General features: G+C 52.6%; 1 protein-coding gene across 2 annotated transcripts in view; it reads right to left on the bottom strand.

Moving 5' to 3' along the window:
• CTDSPL (CTD small phosphatase like) overlaps positions 1–20,030 on the bottom strand; it is a 103,804-nt gene that overhangs the window by 4,165 nt on the left and 79,609 nt on the right. Inside the window, exons 3-7 of one of the 2 annotated variants that reach the window (XM_084902835.1) lie at positions 18,300–18,332; positions 14,424–14,525; positions 10,311–10,367; positions 6,262–6,354; positions 3,706–3,891 (exon numbers count right to left, since the gene is read on the bottom strand). In XM_084902835.1, the coding sequence (XP_084758961.1) occupies positions 3,706–3,891; positions 6,262–6,354; positions 10,311–10,367; positions 14,424–14,525; positions 18,300–18,332 (471 nt within the window). The remainder of the gene's footprint in view (positions 1–3,705; positions 3,892–6,261; positions 6,355–10,310; positions 10,368–14,423; positions 14,526–18,299; positions 18,333–20,030) is intronic. The other variant, XM_084902836.1, reaches the window with a different exon arrangement.

Below are 20,030 nucleotides of genomic sequence, written 5' to 3'. Positions count from 1 at the left end.
CAGTGGCTCAGGAAGGCGGGTCCGGGGACCCAGCTTGCACGCCTTTGCCTGTTTTGTTTCCCTGCTGCAGAGGGGGTGGCCGGAGCGCAGGACACGTGAGAACTGGCTTTGCTACTTGCTGTTCTTTCCAACAAGCCAACGCCTTGCACCTCAGAGCTCAGTGTGGATAACGTTGGTGCCATGATCACACAGAATGATTTCCAGTAATTTCAAAACGAAGTGTTGTCTGCACATCTCTCCCCCAGACCCTAAAAGGCAGGGGTCTTCAAACTTTTTAAAGTGGGGGCCAGATCACGGTCCCTCAGAGAGCTGGAGGGCCGGACTATATGAACTACTAATTCCTACTGTAACACCTCCGCTGCGCTCACTGCCCAAAAAACCTGGCAGGCCGGATCAGACTCCTCTGCAGGCCGCATGTGGCCCGCGGGCCGTAGTTTGAAGACCCCTGCTAAAAGGTATCCAATTGTCTTACTCTTAGCAATGACATTAGTACTGCTCTTTTGAAATTATTAGGGATATACTAGAAAATAAATAAAATATTAATGATGTGTGTATCTTTACAGATCAAGAGTTTTAGCCTAAGAGGAGAAAAAAAAAAAAAATACAAAAACCAAAGAAGGAAATGAAGTAAAAACTCTGGGAAAAACCGAGGTGAATTTATGATTTAGTTTGCACTTCAAAAAATATTATGTGTATGTTAGCTCTGTCCAGTAGAAAGAACTAGAAGCAAAGGACATTCCAGTAACAATGAGAAGTGCCCCCTGTGCACACCCCCGCCCCCCCCCCCCCCCCCCCCATTGTGGTCTCCAAATACCCTCTCCACTGACAGGAACCCGGCTCCAGAGAGAAATGGCTGATTTCAGGGCTGAAGGAAGAAATGGATAAGATGATTCCGGAACACCCTGTTGTACCAGAGAGTAGGAAGCTATTGAAGACTAATTGCTACTTGAAGGGGTGTCTGCCAGCCAAAGCGGAATGCTTAAGCAAACAAAAGAATGATAAATGGATTAAACTGTAACAATAAAAAAGTCCGCGAGTTCACGATGGTACCACCGCCAACAGAATGTCCTTGGCTGCCTTTGGAAGTTGCTAGAGCTCCACCTCATTGTTCTGAAATTGTAGACGTAAAGACAAAGAACCAAGATGCTAGCCTGCCTTCCCTAGTCAAACATTCAACCTGAATTTTAGGGTACGGAAGCCGTCAATAAGGGCAAGTGTAATAAAAAGAAAATTAGAATCCCAGCCAACGAATGCAGAAAGGATGATGAAGTGTTCTGCAATTCCTGATGAAGCAGTGGGTGTAGGCCAGTGGTCAGCAAACACATTCGTCAACAGAGCCAAATATCAATAGGACAACGATTGAAATGTCTTTGGAGAGCCACATTTTTTAAACTTAGATTTCTTCTAACGCCACTTCTTCTTTTCTTTTAAAATATATTTTATTGATTTTGTACAGAGAGGAAGGGAGAGAGATAGAGAGTTAGAAACATCGATGAGAGAGAGTCATCGATCAGCTGCCTCTTGCACATCCCCTACTGGGGATATGCCCGCAACCAAGGCACACGCCCCTGACCGGAATCGAACCCAGGACCTTTCAGTCCCCAAGCCGACGCTCTATCCATTGAGCCAAACTGGTTTCGGCTAACGCCACTTCTTCAAAATAGACTCGCCCAGGCCGTGGTGTTTTGTGGAAGAGCCACACTCAAGGGGCCAAAGAGCCACATGTGGCTCGAGAGCCACAGTTTGCGGACCACGGGTGTAGGCCATGATCAATGGCTGCTTATGTTTTTAGGACAAAAGATTGGGGGGGGGGAGGAAAATTTTAAAATGGACGAATCTGGCAAACACCACCTGAATCCAAAGATCAATTTAAAATCTTTAAAAGAGGGACAACCTGAGATCCTGTCTCCTGAGGTGATACCCCAAAGGCACACAATACCGCCTATGACATATTCTTGGGGGGAAAAGGAAAACCGAACCTGAGTTTAATTAAGAAGTAGTGATCTAACTTTGTGTTAAAGAAAATATACTGCCCGGCTGGCGTGGCTCCGTGGTTGAGCACTGACCTATGAACCAAGAGGCCACGGTTCGATTCCTGGTCAGCGTACGTACATGCCTGGGTTGCTTGCAGCTCGATCCCCAGTGTGGGGTGTGCAGGAGGCAGCCGGTCAATGATTCTCTCTCATCGTTGATGCTTCTCTCTCTCTCCTCCCCCTCTCCCTTCCTCTCTGAAATCATTAAAAATATATTAAGAAAGAAAAGAAAAGATACTGGCTGCGGAAACGTATCAACCCACCACCGTGAGGCTGCAATCAGGCAAATCCAGAACGTAGGAAATTCCTACGCGACCACTAGCCAGAATTTCCTCAACAAGCAAAAGGCATGGAGACGTTGAGGGGGGAGGGGAAGACGTGTTGTTAAGGTTATGCAAGAAGTAAGAGACCTACTAAGCAAACGTCCTGTTTGGATTCTGATTCAAGCCAAACCTAAGAAAGCATTTCGAGGGAGTCCATGGATGCGGTCTGGACGCGAGGTGGGAGAAACTGTTCGTTGTGTCAGATGCGATCACGGAATCGTGATTACATTAAAAAGCCGCCCTTCTCTGTTAAGAGACCTAAAATGAATTATGTTGAATGTGACTGACTCATTACAATGAGCATGTTTAAATATAATGAGTTGATTAAAAGGATGATTACACCCTAACCGAATCTGGTCTGAACTCATTTGTACATGATCAGCGGAGCAGCCAAGTCCTGCTGAGCCTGAGAGGCCGGGCTGACCTCTCCTCTGTGGCCAGGCGGGGCCTGGGAGGCGTCTTGTCCTGAGTCGTGCTGCACCCAGGGGGTCCGCAGGGGAGCTGCCAGCTCCAGGGAGTTTTTGGTAGGACATGCTCCCATTGTACACATGTCACACATCACTGCGAGGCAGGAAAGCCTGGCAGCCTGGGGAGACCTTATGACGGTGTTTTATTCATTCCTGTTCAGGAACTACTTCTGCTGAGGATGTCACCCGGGCCTCCTGAGTCTACGGGGGCCCTAAGTCCTAGGCCGCAACCAGCTCCAGGAGGTTCGTGACAGACAGGGCCCTTCTGGGGAACGGTCCCAAAGATGCTAAGACGCAGGCTCACTGAGCACTGACCCACCGCCAGCACCGAGGGCAGTGCTCTGCATGTATCGCCACAATGACTCCTCCAATAACCTATGAGGTCCGCGTTCCTGCCATCCCCACGGAGGTTGTCACCGGGTCAATGTCAGGCAGTGGCTAAGGGGCAGCGTTGGGATTTCACCACGGAAAAGGCCAAGAGACCTTGCATAGGTGCTGGATGGTACGGCCGTGCCAGCTGTGGTTAAGCATCGACCTCTGAACCAGGAGGTCAGGGTTCGATTCCGGTCAGGGCACGTGGCCAGGTTGCGGGCACGATCAATAAAAAATACATAAGAGCCGAAACCGGTTTGGCTCAGTGATAGAGCGTCAGTCTGCGGACTGAAGGGTCCCGGGTTCGATTCCGGTCAAGGGCATGTACGTTAGCTGCGGGCACATCCCCAGTGGGGGGTGTTGCAGGAGGCGGCTGGTCGATGTTTCTCTCTCATCGACGTTTCTGGCTCTCTCTCTCTCTCCCTTCCTCTCTGTAAAAAATCAATAAAATATATTTTAAAAAAATACATAAGAAAGAAAAAAAGACAGAGCTCAGATGGAGCCACTTACTGCATTCTCAGGGTGGAAGATGTACGAGGCTGGAGAATTGTCCACGATGATCACTTTGCTCAGCTCCCGTCCCAGGCGGCTCAGGTCCTTCACGTAGTTCCCTCGGTGGAAAACGCAGGATTCTCTGAAGAGCCGGGCCCGGAACACACCCCAGCGGTCCAGCAGGTCGGCCACGGGGTCTGCGTACTGGAAGGCAGGCGTCGCAATGAAGGCTGGCGCCCGAGAGCCCAGAAACCCTGACCCACCGCGGCGAGACGCAGCCTGCTTTTCTCAAGAGGGAGGAACGCCAGCGGAAGTTTCAGGATCCTGGTTACTTCCCCTGCGCGTGTAAGACACCCTGGGTTCTTCCGCTTCTCTCACTTCCCTTACTCATCCCGTCCGGAGTTCTTGTCCATCTCCCTGTCCCTCTGCTACAGGGGCCCGGCAGAAAGTAGCTGCGGCTGGTGGTGCTGGGAAGGCTGGCAGGGAAGGGCCGCAGCCCGAGGGCAGAGCAGCCGCCAGCAGGGCTGCAGGGCCACAGGCGGCAGCTTTGATGCCATGACCAGCCTCTCTCTCCAGGGACCTCGTGAGGGGGGCCGAGCCCAGGAGCAGCTGCACCTCCTGCTGACGGGGGTGAGCGCTCGGGCACTGCAGCTTTCTGCTGGGAGGCATCCACGCGCCCCGTGGGCGGGTCCTAGGGAGCTCACTCCACGTGGGAAAGATGATGACCGTCCTCACCATCACTGACCCTGGTCATGGCATGCACCTTTCAATTGCGTGTCCAGGCCTAGGGCCTCAGGCCTTGGAGACGGGCTTGGGCAGTGGTCGGCAAACGCATTAGTCAACAGAGCCAAATACCAACAGGACAACGATTAAAATTTCTTTTGAGAGCCACATTTTGAACTTTTTCTAACGCTTCTTCTTCGAAATAGACTCGCCCGGGCCGTGGTATTTTGTGCAAGAGCCGCACTCCAGGGGCCAAAGAGCCGCATGTGGCTTGCGGCGAGCCATAGTTTGCTGACCACTAGGCTTGGGGAAGATAAGCTTTCTGAGGCCTGGCACGGCATCTCTAGCTCTCTGCTATCGCCCAGGGCCTACTACAGTGCTAGGCACACAGTAGGTACTACGTAAATACTTGCTGGGGGACTGGGCGAGTGGAGGAAATGAAGATGAGGATGCAGGCACTGAAGGGCTCTGCCAGGCAGCTCAGGGTTCCTGTTGGCCCCGGGTGGTGGGCCAGGAGGTCACGGCACCAATGGAGCTGGCTGGGAGCTGGGCCCAGAGCCAAGCACTGGGGAGCGCCCACCTGCCAGCACAGCTTGGGCTGATATCAGGGAGGAAAGAGGCTGGAAGGCTGGGCCGGGCTGGAGCAGCAGCGGGAGGAGGTGGAGAGACAGATGGAGGGACAGGTGGGAGCCGTCCAGGAAAAGAGACGGAACAAGGATGCGGACGCGGGTGCTGGGGGCAGTGCCAAGGAGGAGCACTTTCAGTTTTGCCAAAGAAAAAGCAGCCCGCAGCCCACCGTCACCGGTCACCGGTGCAAGCTTCCTGTTCGTTGTTTCTCTGGTGTCACTTGGAGCCCCTCCGCACCCAGGGCCCTGGCAGGAGAGCCTGCACTACAGTCAGACTCGGTATCGTTCCTCAAAAAGGGTGCACGTGGGGGAAGATCACGTCTTCCCGAGACCGCATACTCGGTTTAGCCCACAAGAGTAAGGAGTGGGGCCTGCCTGTCTGTCCCACAAGCACAGGCACCTCAGCGCACCTGCTGACGGGTAGACTAAACCATCTCAGGGTCCCGTGAACAGGGGGAGAGGGCAAAGAAAGCCCTGTTCGCTCAGAGCCAAGGCAGACGCTGGGTCAGAGGCTCACACCCAGCTACAGGGTCCAAACAGGTGGATCAAACTACTTTATCCTCATGACAAATACGATAACAAACAATGACGCCAGAGCACGTGCCCCGGGACAGCGCCCAGCGGGGCACATGGACACAGCAGGTGCCCGTGAGTCCTTCTGGATATGAATCAAGCCCTTCACGTGCCTTCCTTCGATCCACCCCACAAGGCAGATTAAAATGATCCCGGACGAATAGAAATGGAGGCGAGCGGTGAAGTAACTTGCCGGAGGTCACAGTCCTCATGAGCGCAGTGAGAACGCTCCCTGGGCCCAGAAACGTGGGTCAGAGGCTGGCACCGACCTCTCCCACAGGCCCGTGCAACTCACTGGAGGGCACAGCGGCCTGAGCCCCTAGCAGGCGGTTGCCAGCCAACAGGCGAGATGCAGACACCCTTCCTGGTTACTTGGGACACATTTGTGACTTCCTGTTCTGTGGACCACCAGCTGCAGGCGGCTGCGTGCAGCAACTTCACGGAGCATTTGCTCCGAGTGCTCCCTGTCACCATGGAAACCCAGAAGCCTTTCAGGCTGGCACTGTGCCCAGAGCCTGCATCCATCCCATCTGGGGTGGGAATGTGTCACCATGGAAACAGCTTCCCCCACGCTGCCGCAGGGCTGTGTGACAGACAGGGGTAGGGGCGGTGGGGAGGAGGGGCGGGGAGCGCGGGCCGGGGCCGGACGCACCTTGGCCAGGCTGGCGGTGAAGAGCACGCACTCGAAGAGCTGGCCCATCCTCTGGAGGAACTCGTCCACGTGCGGCCGCTTCAGCACGTACACCTGCAACGGCAGGAAGCCGCGGGCGGCGTTAGAGCGGGCACCGGGCATGGCCCGGGTCCGAGCGCCAGTGCAGGGAGGGCTCCTAGGGTGAAGGATGAGCCGGATGAAGACCCAGATCTTTTTATTTATTTATTTTTATTATATATTTTATTGATTTCTACAGAGAGGAATGGAGAGAGATAGAGAGTTAGAAACATCGATGAGAGAGAGTCATCGATCAGCTGCCTCTTGCACAACCCCTACTGAGGATACGCCCGCAACCAAGGAAGACCCAGATCTTATGAGGGCCTCGTGCTCTGGTGAGGCACGTCAGTCAGACGCACGCTCAGACTGGCCTCCGGGTCTGAGTCTGGTGATAAAGTGTCCCCCTGTGCCCTCCACTCCCCCCCTCCCCGCTAAGGGAGAAAGGAGGGCTGAGCAGGGACCCGAGGGCCTGGGATTTTCAGACCCAGCGGATGGGAGGGCCAGGGCCTGTTTGCGAGAAACGAGTCATTCGTGTCCCTGTGTTTCTGGGCACACGCTCGGGGTGAGGCGGCGTGCGGGCCCAGGCCACGGTGAGGGGCGGCCTTTGGCGGTCCAGGCCTGGCCCGGCAGGGCCTCCGGGGGGAACCCCTCCCTCGCTGGGAAGCCCCCGGAGGAGGTGCCTTCCTTGTGGGCGTGGGCCGGCACCGTGGACTCCACGAAGGCCCTGCGCTTGGGCGGGGAACAGAAATGAACGGTTCGGGGGACGTGAAACAGCTGAATCCCGGGCCCCACACACGGGCCATCAGGAGGGGCTGCCCAGCTGAGGGGACAAAGCGCTTGCTTTCTAGAGGGCCGGGGCCCCGTGCTCCGGACAGGGGGGCCCGAACAAAACTGAGGAAACGGGGAGATGGTCGGGGAGGCAACGCTGGTGAGCAGAGACAGAGGCGGTAGGAGGCGGGAAGAAGTCATTAAAACCTGAATAAATTCCATTCGAAATCAGCCACGTCCCTAAAATAAATCAGACGTGTTAAAATCCAGTTCAGCCTGTGTTCGCGGAGCCTCGGCGCTGTGCTCTGCCTGAAGCTGTTCCAAAGAGGAGTGACACCCAGGCCTGGCCCACTGAGAGCAGACCCGCACAAACATGTACCAACATACGCACGCGCAGCCGGAGGGACAGCAGAGGCGTACATTAAGCACCATCTGTTGGCCTCTAAAGGGGAGGGAATCATAGATGGTAATGTGTGGCCTGGACCTTGACGGATGGATAGGAGTTCGCCAGGCCAGCAAGGAGAAGCGAGCTCCCCAGCAGAGGAAACCGAGGTTAAGCATGAGACCTGGACCGGAAACACGTGAGGTGCCAGAGAACGGCCCGTGCCCTGCGTGACCAGCCCTCCAGCGACAACCGTCGAAGACAGGAGATGGGGGCTAGGAGAAGTGGCCGAAGACGAAGTGTGAGAGCCAGGTGGGAGCGAGTATGCGGGCCCTGAATTCCGGCAGATGGAGGGGGTTGGACATCCTACAGAGGAGGGACAGCGGGGAGACAGGGAGCTCTGCACCACACAGGAATTACTTACAACAACAACAACAACAACACATATTTTTATTGTTTTCAGAGAGGAAGAGAGGAGGAGATAGAAACATCCACGATGAGAATCATTGATCATCTGCCTCCTGCACGCCCCCTACTGGGGATGGAGCTCACAAACCCAGGAATATCCCCCGACTGGGAATCGAACCATGACCTCCTGGTTCATAGGTTGATGCTCAACCACTGAGCCACCCTGGCTGGGGCCCACAGACGATCTACAGAGCCAGGACTTGGTGGGAAGACTTGTGGCTGACTGAAAGAGGAAAGCAAGCATGGGTCTGTGGCCGAGGGTGCGGTGAGGGGCCTGCGGGGCTGGGAGGCCGGGTGGGGGCTGAGGGCGGGCCCAGCGGCTGCGGCAGCTCCAGGCGCGCTCTGCCCAGGAGCCTCTTGGTGCAGGGCATGGCGTGGCCCGGGGTCCTCAGTGTCCCCGGGAAGGCTGCCTGGGAAGCAAGCTTCGCCACCGGCCCAGGGCAGGAGGCTGCTCTGGGAACTCTGGTGTTGGCGCCTCCGGCAGAGAGGAGGGTCCGGGGCCCGGATGCCGGCGTCCAGGCCCGCGTCCCCGTGCAAGTAACCGAGAATAGGCCCATCGGGACCTGCACAGCCTATCCTGGATTACTTGAACGAGGCCACGGCCTCGCCAGGGCTCTGGTCCTCCTCCCGGCGCCTGTGGCTCCATTCCCTCAGGACGGAGAGTGTTTGAATCCCGCGCTGGGGCCCTGGGGGTCTCAGAACAGTCTACAGTAGGGGTGTCGAACTCAATCAGAGAAGGGGCCAAAATCTAAAATCCAGCCTAAATCGCGGGCCGAATGGTTTACTGAACAGTCATAAACTGACAATGTCATAAACTGACAGCGGAGTGCAGTGATGACAGCGCGGTGCGGGCCACATTGTAAGGCCTGGCGGGCTGGATTTGGCCCGCGGGCCTTGTGTTTGACACATGTGGACAGGGAGGCTGGGGGAGCTGGGCTGGCTCCTTCTAGAAGGTCTGGCCCTCGCAGGCCAGGCCCCGAGGGTCACGCTCGCTCATAGTCACGAGGTATGGATGTCTCTCCTCATTCTTGCCGTGCCAGTGGGCAGCCTCGCCTCCGGCTCATTACTTTGTAACATGAGCCAAGATAGCAAGTGCAGCAGCCTTAACTGCCTCCCTCTCAGAGGCCAAGTTAATTCAGTGGAAGCCGTGGCAAATGTTAAATGCCCGAGGGCCTGCCGTTTCGGCTCCTCGGATGGCTTTTAAAAGCACGGAGTGTGGAGATGCTAGGGACACCACCGCCTTTCCCAGGCTTTTCCAGGAAGGCCTCCCGGCAGGGCCCTCCCGGCAGGCAGGAGAGGGATGGAGGGTGAGGGGAAGAGTTCCATTTCCATTCTTTATGTTGCATGCCCTCGAGGCAACGCTTTCTCTGGCTGAGTCTCCGTGTCCCCATCTGGACACGAGCAGTGGCTGGAGCAGCTGATTCCTAGGGCCTTGGCAGTTCCGACACCCTCCCCTCAAGGACCAGAGGCTACGGGCATTGCTAAGGAGACACATCCTGTTATGGGTCAAGGAGAGAGAGAGAGAGAGAGAGAGAGAGAGAGAGAGAAAGAGAGAGAGAGAGAGAGAGAGAGAGAGAGAGAGGGAGGGAGGGAGGGAGGAAGGGAGAGATCGCTTCCTGGGATGTGAACTATCAGGCCAGAGACTCCCACTTTAGGACCGCGGGGTTGACAGGAAGACAGATGGTCAGATCCCCCTTGCGGGAACCCCGCCCCCCCAGAGGCTCTGCAGCCATCAAAGCTAATTTTTCCTACAATGTTTCCAAGATGTTCATAAATGAAGCTACTCCCGGAGGAGCTTCATGCAGATAAGGAGAGAAACAATCAGGACAAAGATGCAAGCCAACGGACTGGGCTCTCGATGCAACGCCTCCCGCCGATCCCAAACTCACACCCTCCGCCCCCCCCCCTCTGGGTCGGGTTTTGGCTGGAGATTCACCGGAGAACAAGGTCAGGCTGGAGCGGCCGGCATGGCGAACGGACGAATCCACCCTAAGTGGCCGCTGTGTGGCCTTGTCCTGCCGCCTGCTAGGGGAGTAGCCGAAAGCAATTACCCCGGGGAGTTAATTAGACCCTCAGGCGAGGCGAGAGGTGGGGGCACGGAAACTTCTAAATGTCTGCATCAAATCAAAGAACGACTTGAACTTGCAGCCGCATCTAATATTTATAATCTCCCTTACACACTCAGGGTACAGCACCTTTACGAGAGAAAAGAAGAGCAGGAAACCACTGTATCTATTATACTTGACCAAGCCTCGCTTCCTTCTGACTCGGTAATGAGATTATTCCTGAAACGGGAAGTCAGAGAAAGTCCAGAGGAACTGTGATGACACAAACACGCTCACTGAAACTCTGATTTTTAGCTCTGATTTCTTACCTGATGTATCGTCCCATCGATTTCCACCGGAACAATAAAGTCAGCATTACTAATAGGCTAGGGAGAAAGGAAACCATCGTTAGTACGTCTCAGAGGGGGAAACGAAACGGGAAATTTTAGCGAGAAAAGCGCTTGCCTGGACCAATGTGTTTACTATTGGGAAAAACAGGTCAGGAGGATGTTGGAGCGTGCTGGGTTCCTTAAAGCAAGCACAAGCAGGGAAGCGTGTTATTATTATTATTATTATTATTATTATTATTATTTTCTCAGAATATCGTTACCTTTTCAGCATCTCGGTCCAACTTCATCACCTGCCTTTGCCTCAACCACAAAGGGGCTCGGGGGTGGGAGAGGGCAGCCTGGCTAGGGGATGGAGCTCTGGTCTAAAGCCCGGATAATAGGGAACCTCGGTTGGCCACCAGGGGGCAGCGACGAGAGCCCAATGGTCTCGAGGACAGGGCTACGTCGGGGGCAATAATGAATCCTGGGACCACAAGTGCCAGCTGCCCAGTGACGGGCAGGAGATGCTCAGCCCATGGGCACGAAGCAGGGCCAAGGACGTGCGTGGGTGAAGTTGGAGGCCACGCAGCACGGCCGTGGGCAGGCTCTCTCTGGACCCCAGCTCCCCCTCTCCTCCACAGCTCCGGTGCCGAGTGAGTGCCCATGGCTGCGTCCTGAGCACCGGGGACGGCAGGCCACCCTCGCCTGCTCTGGTCTAAGTCCCACTCACAAACTGGGGCTATTTCAGGGAAGGCTGCCAACAGTAACGCCTTTTAACAGTCAGCTGTGATTCTTCAGCAGCGACACCGTTCCTACCGAGGGACTCACAAAGAATCCTACATGGAAATGCACCAATCAGGTGGAAAACGACTCCCAGGAACAGGCCCAGGACAATCATCAGGGGGCAAAACTCTTGGGACCAGCAGGAGAGCCAGGGAGGGAGGGAAAGAGGGAGGGAGAAGGGGCTGGTGGTCCCTGGGCAGGGGTTTGGGTGCAGAATCTCTGGTCAGACTCTGACCTGGGGTCTGCCTGGACGCCCGTCGCTGTACACATTCTCCTTTGCTATGGAAACGGGAGAAACGTGGAGAACACAACCATTCCTAAGCGCGCTGCAGAGCACCTGAGGCGTGAGGTGACAGTGGACTCACTGCTACGGCTGGGAGGCCACGGACGCGGTCGCCACCGAAATCATTTCGCGCCGAAACCGGTTTGGCTCAGTGGATAGAGCGGATAGTGGGGTCTGCGGACTGAAAGGTCCCGGGTTCGATTCCGGTCAAAGGCATGTAGCTTGGTTGCGGGCACATCCCTGGTAGGGGGTGTGCAAGAGGCAGCTGGTCGATGTTTCTCTCTCATCGACGTTTCTAGCTCTCTATCTCTCTCCCTTTCTCTCTGTAAAATATCAATAAAATATATATTTAAAAAAAAAATCATTTCGCTACTAAAATACGGAATCATGCTAAAAAGCAAAACGGGGCCCAGGGGAGAAACTCTCACAAGGCATTCGACGGTGAAATCATATTCCACAGAGCGTACTGAGAGAGGAAAAAAATCCCCCAGCTCAGAGAAGGCACCCACCCTTGACCCCAGCACGTGACGGTGTGGAGGCGGCCATGGCTGCCAAGGCCGGGGCGCACAGGCTTATGTGTTGTACATGGTCAAGGGCGAGAGGCTCACAGCTTGTCAGCTCTCAAAGGGCTCTGAAATGCCCAGAGCATTAAAAAAAAAAACACCACACAGTAAAGACGACTCTGTTGCAAATGTAGGCAGGACAGGCCAGAAGGAATGAGAAGATGCTGTCCACATTCAGCGGTCTAGGAAAGCTCTGTGAGCAGGCCCCGGAGACCCCAAGGGCTGTGAGGCCCCGCCTGTGGAGCCAGGAGCCCTCAGCAAGCTGGGGGTTGGCGGTCTGGCCCGCGTTGCCTACATTCCCAGGGTTTTTTGGGGGTGGGGAGGCAGCTGTCTATGCTGTGATGGCGACCAACCCCTACCCTAAAGGGCGTCCCTTTTTCTGGAGGGACCTGGAAAAAGTTCTGAGGGACTTGCTCGTGGGGGCGGGGACGAAGGCTGCCAGTGCCTTCCAGGGCTGAGATGGACCACAGGCCACGGCAGCCCTTGGTTCAATCCTGGGGGGCGGGGGGGCCTCGAGGCTGTGGGTGGTACCACCTGCCCCAGTGGCCAGCCGGCCACGTGTCAGTGCCAAAGGCGAGCGTGCCTCTCCTCTCCTCTCCCAAAGGACTCAAAAGGTGAGCACCTGGCCCTGACCTAAAGGAAGGCCTGTGTGTGTGTGTGTGTGTGTATGTGTGTGTGTGTGTGTGTGTATCTATATAATTGATTTTTTTTTTTTACAGAGAGGAAGGGAGAGGGATAGTTAGAAACATCGATGAGAGAGAAACATCCATCAGCTGCCTCCTGCACACCCCTTTCTGGGGATGTGTCCGCAACCAAGGTACATGCCCTTGACCTGAATAGAACCTGGGACCTTTTGGTCTGCAGGCCGACGCTCTATCCACTGAGCCAAACTGGTTAGGGCTGCAGGCAGATTTGATGGCTCTTCCGCTTCCCACACACCATTAAGGAACGCCTGTTTCACGTGAGACACATGCCCCATCATGGGTGGGGCCTTCATGTGAAGTGGGGGCGTCTTGGGATGCGCTCCTAGAGGACCGTGGTCTAACTGGCCAGCGATGACAGAAATACCCCAAGGCAAACAGGACCAGGCCCCTAGACACCGCTTCTCCCCCCAGCACACCAATCCCCTGTTGCCAAACCTTTTCATCATTGGCCTCTTTGAAATAATGTAGTCCTTACAAAAAAAAAAAAAAAAGGAAAATGGTTAATTAGCTCAACAGTGTAATTACAGTTGCTCCCGGATGGAGTTCCTCTGGCAATTTTAAGTTTTGCTCTTACTCTGATGGGGACCTGGGGAGTGAGGGAGCTGATAAGATGTAGACTACCTGCCAGGCCGGTGTGGCTCAATGGTTGAGCATCGGCCTTTGAACCAGGATTCAACTCATATGCCTGGATTGCAGGCTCAATCCCCAATGTGGGGAGTGCAGGAGGCAGCCGATTAATGATTCTCTCTCATCATTGATGTTTCTATCTCTCTCTCCCTCTCCTTTCCTCTCTGAAAAATATACATATATATTTAAAAATTATAGACTATTTGATGCTCACCCTGACACCACAGAAGCCTAGAGCCCGTCCAGGGAAAAGTCATGCAGGTGAGGCTTCTCAAATCCCTAGCAACCTCTTGTGATGAAAATGGCCAAGCTACTGATAAATGTAGCTTCACTCTGGAAGTCATCTCAGTGCTGGATATCTTTCAAACACGGGTCTGGGAAAACTTCCAGGAGAGCAGGTTGGCCGGACCGTGCCCGCACCCTGCCCCCGCCCCTCCCGGTAACACATATGGCCCTCTGGTTACCCTGACAAACACTCAGCAGTGTCCTGGGCATCGGTGCACTGCCTGCCTCGGGCCTCCCGAGAAGCACTTCTGAGGGTTAAAGTGCTGAAAGTCCAATCTCACACATGGGAATGGGCCTCAGGGATCCTGGCAGCCCAGCATCCTCTGCCTCCTCCCCCCCACACGCCAACCCAATGATGTTTTTATTTATTTTATTGATTATGGTATCACATAATTGTCCTCATCCTCCCATTCCCATCCCAAACCCCTCCCCACGTATGCCCCTCCCCCCTGTTGTCCGTGATCATTGGTTAGGCTTATATGCATGCACACAAGTCCTTTGGTTGATCTCTCCCCATTACCCCCACCCTCCCCTACCTTCCCTCTGAGGTCTGACAGTCTGATCGATGCTTCCCTGTCTCCGGGTCTGTTTTTGTTCATCGGTTTATGTTGTTCACTATTTCCCCTAGATGCGTGAGATCATGTGATATTGCTAGTAAGAACCGAAACTGAGACAAGCCATAATGGTTATGCTGAGAGGCAAATGAATCAGTCTGTAGTGAGTTTCTTTCTGGGCCAGCAGTTCTTTTCCAATGATGTTAATATTCAACGCCCCGAGTTACTGTTCCCCTGCGTTAATAAGCAACTGTTCTTGGGATTTCTTCGTGAACATGATGTCACACATACGTGTGGTCTTTATGGTGACTCACCTTGAACGAGCTGTGCACCAACGTTTCATCTAAGTCAATGACCACACATTTCTTCCCGTAGTCAAGCACCGTCACCTCGGGGAGGAGGTATTTAGCTGGTGGCTAAAGAAAAAAAAATATTACCCTGATATAAAAGACACACCCATGCTCTTATTACTGTATTGTACTATGTTAATGAGGCTAAAAAGGAAACCAAACATTTATTTATTTTAAATTCTTTATTATTTAAAGTATGACACCAGTCTCCTTTTCTCCCCATGGACCTCTCCCCGGCTACCCCCAGCCCCCAGGACATGCCCTTCCCCGTCTCCCCACCACTGTCTGTGTCCATTGGTTATGCTCCTATGTATGCATAGAGGTCCTTTGGTTGATCTCTTATCCCCTCACCATCTGCCTTCCCTCATAGGTTGGACGGTCTGTTTGATGCTTCTATGACTCTGGTTCTATTTTTGTTCATTAAATTCCACAAATGAGTGAGATCATGTGGTGTTTATCTTTCTCTGACTAGCTTATTTCACTCAGCATACTGCTCTCCAGTCCTTCTTTTTTTATGACAGCGTAGTATTCTACTGTGTAGCTGTCCTACAGTTGTTTTTTTTTGTTTTTTTTTTACATGTTAATTTTCTGAAACCAAACATCTAGGTGCCTGGTCTAGTGCATCATGGAATTTTGTAGTTTGCAACTCAAGTTTTACCAAATTCTGTGCCATTGTCTGAATGACCATTATGAGGGCCGAGACTTGGGGACCAGATAAAACGTGGGTTTGACAATCAGCTCTGTCTCTTTCCAGGCTGTAAGCTGGGATGATTATACTTATCATGAAAAGTTGTGGTTACCTGCTGTAATTGCAGTAAGTGCCGGCATTCTGCCTGGCACGTATATAATGGTTATTGTTATTGTTAAAATGGGCCACACAGAAATGAGTGTTTAATTATAACAGCGACTCTAACAACACAGCTCATTTCCCCGGATCACATTTTGCTTGAGATTCACCACGGTACGTAAGTATGTTTCTGAGCTGTAGTGGAACCACAGCATTTTTAATTTATTTTTCAGTCACTGAAATGTTCATAAACTTGAAAGGAAACTATAGACCCACCAGCAAATTGCAACCCAAAGCGCCCTCCAGTCACAGGAAACAGAAATAAAACGGGTCCAGATTCAGCGCCCTGCCCAGGGCCGGCCCCGCTGCAGTGTCGCAGGGAGTGAAGGTGGCATTTTTATCTCTGCTTTAACCCACCTGCTGCATGTCGGCTGGAAAATCTATTTATATGACTTTGTGGTAGCTGACTCTAACCTTGTGATAAAAAGGTCATAAAGAATGAATGAAACGCTAGGTGTCTTCAGACAACCTCATTCTGGATTCAGCGTGTTTTCTTTCTGTGGGCCTTGCTTCGTTTTCAGAAGTGATCTGAAGTATGTTCATTTCCTCTGTGGCATAGCCGGTATCCAATGTGCACAAGCTAATTCTCTGAGCTGGAAGAAGGCCAAGCTCTGGGCGATGTTTAATGCTCAACGAAACACAGGAGAGCATCTGCCCCTAGCCACTGGAGAATGAACGATTCCGTTTATCCAAGAAAACGAGAGAAAAGAGAAATCAAGACGAATCCCTTTTTAAGTGGCTTTTCTTGCTGTTGTTTGGTCTAACCTGAACCTTAGCCAAGGACCTGGAGTTAATGTTGGACTTTAGCTGGTTCAGGAGGGAAGGCAGCAGAGGTGGTCATCCGGTGAGTTGGCAAGTGGAGTGATCCTTCTGGCAGGAAGGCATTGGGCTGGGCTGGCCAGGACGAGGCTACGTGTGGGGACACGGGCATGTCTCATTCTAGAGGGGCTCTCTCCAGTGAGTGTGGGTGCTTCACCCTTCCCAACCTCATCCAGAAAACGCCTTTATGGCCCCCTATTCACCAAGCACTACTGGTATTCCTAACCCGGCAGCACTGGGAACAGGTGTGCCCAGACACGGGCTATGGGACTCAGGGTGCCAGGAAGGACTGTGCCATTATAAACCAGCAAGCAGGTGGGTTATTAGGGAAATGAATATACACTTGCAAGAAGTTTTCTATGGAAAAGTGCTTTAAAAAGGCAGGGCATGACAAACTCTATAAGTGAACACAAGGATCTGGGCTATTTCAGTTGTTTGGGCAGTAACAGCAAACACGCTTGTGACTAGAATAGAGTTTGTTTTAACTTCTTATCGTACAGTGATGTAAAGAATATAGGCATTGTCCTGCTGGTGTGACTCAAGAGGTCACGGGTTCGATTCCAGGTCAGGGCACATGCCCGAGTTGTGGGCTCGATCCCCAGTAGGGGGCGTGCGGGAGGCACCCAATTGATGATGTTTCTCTCATCGATGTTCCCATCTCTCTATCCTGCTCCCTTCCTCTCTCTCTAAAAGTCAATAAACACATATTTAAAAAATTAAAAAAAAGTATATAGACATGAAAACACAACTATTGTCTTTCCCATGCTGCTGTAGAGCCTAAGATCATCGGAAAACACAGATATTTGCATTACGATTCATTAACAGTAGCAAAATTACAGTCATGAAGTAGCAACGGAAATAATGTTATGGTTGGGGTCACCACGACATGAGGAGCCGTATGGAAGGGTGGCGGCATTAGGAAGGTGGAGAACCACTGCTCTAGGCTATCCTATCCTAGGATTCTAGAATGAGTCTAGGTTTGTGGGGGGAGGGCCATCCTTCTCAGCCGTTCTCACCCTGACAAGTGCTTGATTCAGCACCTCACTGTACAGACAGCAGTGACTGAGCTTTGAGGAGAGAGCGCGCTCCCTGGAGGGGGAGAGGTGCCACCTGCCACCTGTGACACGTGGGTAGCTGTGCAGGGAGAATGCAATACCTGGCACTACTTGGCATGAAGGCTACAAGCCTCCCTGGGGATTGAAAAAATCCACGGAGAGCCGAAACCGGTTTGGCTCAATGGATAAAGCATCGGCTTGGGGACTGAAAGGTCCTGGGTTCGATTCCGGTCAAGGGCATGTACCTTGGTTGCGGGCATATCCCCAGTAGGGGGTGTGCAAGAGGCAGCTGTTCCATGACTCTCTCATCGATGTTTCTAACTCTCTATCTCTCTTCCTTCCTTTCTATACAAAATCAATAAAAATATATTTAAAAAAAAAATCACGGGGAGATATGTGAACAGATCTGAATCCGACTCCACATTGGAGAAGAAGTCGCGCTGCCCGACCAAATGCTCTGATCCGTTTCCCCAACAAAGCCCCAACCCCAGGTGTGCTGGCCACACACCCTGGCGACGTGTTAGTACGTGGAGAGTTCAAGTTCTGAGAAAAATGATCACACACTGGTTGGGCAATTTACAAGTGACATGCATCACCAAATGTAGAGTCAGCCTGTGCTACTGAAATCCGTTCCTTTCAAATGTAGGACTGCTATGTCTCTTGGATGGTCCCAGAAAATAGATTTTAAAAAATCCAAGGAGAAATAGAGAACCAATTTGAATCAGACAATTTGAAGAAGAGAATTTTTTTGGATTAAATATCTATTTGTGGCCCCGCTGGTGTGGTTGAGTGTTGACCTATGAACCAGGAGGCCACAGTTCGATTCCTGGTAAGGGCACATGCCTGGGTTGTGGCCTTGATCCCCAGTGGGGGCGTGCAGGAGGCAGCCAATAGATGTTTCTCTCTCATCAATGTTCCTATCTCCCTCTCCCTCTCCCATTCTCTCTCTAAAAACCAATAAAAACATATTTAAAAAAAATGTAACCTCATGTTACTTTTTAACATTACAGAGTTGGCTATACCATATGATAAAACACAACATAAAACAGTTTATACTGTTCTTTCCCAAAGCTGTAAGACTCTACGAATGTTTAAGTAAAATTGAATAAATATACATACACTTGGTATGGGAATGACCTGCCTCTGGTCACCCTGGGGAAAAAGAAGAAGAAGAAGAAAAAAAAAGTCATTGTCAGGTTTGAAGAGAAGTAGAACATATACTCAAAAGAAACTTCAAAGCACTTCCGAGTGTCCAGCAGGCACATGCCTTCCCACCCTCGGTACCTTGGCGGCATTTAACGCGAGGTAGGAACCCAGAGATTTCCCACAGTTCAGGTCTCTGCCTCCCAGACACCCCCTCCCCTGACAATCCAGGCTGGGTTCCTGAGGCTCATTCCTCCACTTGTTTATTTGAATAGTGCCTCTCCGTACTCCCAGAAATTTAATCCTTAACTGAGATTTTAAAATGAAAACCCATACTTTACTTTGATCCACGACTCCCTCTAATGACTGGCTTGTTTTCTTCTTTTAAGTGAGTTTTCCCCTGAGAACACTAGGCCTTCAGTCTACACAGCGGGCAGGGAGAGGAAGGCAAGTTCATCAGATTACAAGGCACTCCCTGGCCACCGCTGGTCCTCCTCCAGGGAGGAGCGGGCAGGGGGTCAAGGCGAGGTACAAGAAGTGCCCTCCCAGGCCGCAGACACGGGCAGCTTTCCCTTGAAGGGGAACAGACCTGTATTCTCAGGGGGGTGTCAAAAAAATTCAGGCCCTGGCCTGGCTGCTGTGGCTCAGTGGTTGAGTGTTGACCCATGAACCAAGAGGTCGTTGGTTCCTGGTCAGGGCACATGCCCGGGTTGCAGACTCGAACCCTAGTAGGGGGAGTGTAGGGAGCGTGCAGGAGGCACTTGATCCGTGTTCTGCTCTCACATCACATTGATGTTTCTTTTTTTAAAAAAATTTAATAAATCTTTATTGTTCAGATTATTACAATTATTTCTCCTTCCCCCCACATGGATGTTTCTTTCTCTCTCTTCCTTCTCCCTCTCTAAAAAAATCAATCCAAACACAGTCAAGAAAAAGAAAATTCAGGCCCCAAGGAAGAGCCTCCATCATTTCCTCCGCCATGAATGCCCCTCTCCCCAAACATGGGCGATGGAAACACTTCATTTTGGCATCGTTAAGACATGCTGACAAAAGAAGACGTTCTCTTCAACGGAGCATTGCCACGTCCTGTGCTGCTGCTTCTTTAGATGGTGGGATGGGAGGCAACTGACAGCAGCAGCGTGGTCCCGGTCCGGGCGTGCTCCGTTCACGGTCTCCCACACATGGAGCGCTTTGTGGAAAGTGTAACCGTCTTTTATGACGGAGTGTGTGTGTGTGTGTGTGTGTGTGTGTGTGTGTCTGGTGACAGGGCTGTCACGGGAAAGGGCCCAGCCTGACTGTGGACAGTGGCAGGTGGCTGGCACCTTCCTGACCTCTGCTCTGGCTCTAGGAACCAGTTAGCAACTTCCCGATTGTCTCCAGACCCCGGCGTCCCCTCTGCAGTCTAACAGCGACAGCTGTTTCCTCTTGAGATCATCCTGATGGCTCCTTCCGGCTCAGGACACCCGGGGCTGGTCCGAAGGGTTCTAAGCGGCCTCTTGCCATGAGTCAAAGCAGAGCTGCGCTGCTCTTCCACACACAGTGGGCGCCCTCGGAGCACATCCCAGTTTGCAAGAAGTTCATTTCCGCAGCTCTTCAGTCACACTACTTCCAGCAGCTGGACCCGGGCGGTTTTAACTGGCTGCTCACAAGCTGTCACAAGCTGGGCCAGCCCGGAGCAGGGTTTCTCAGCCCAGCACCGCTGACTTT

The sequence above is a fragment of the Pipistrellus hanaki genome, assembly GCF_964339955.1.
Source record: "Pipistrellus hanaki genome assembly, chromosome: 13".
NCBI classification, from domain to species: Eukaryota; Metazoa; Chordata; class Mammalia; order Chiroptera; family Vespertilionidae; genus Pipistrellus; species Pipistrellus hanaki.
The sequence above is the reverse complement of the archived record's forward strand: the minus strand, read 5'-3'. Positions and strand labels throughout refer to the sequence as shown.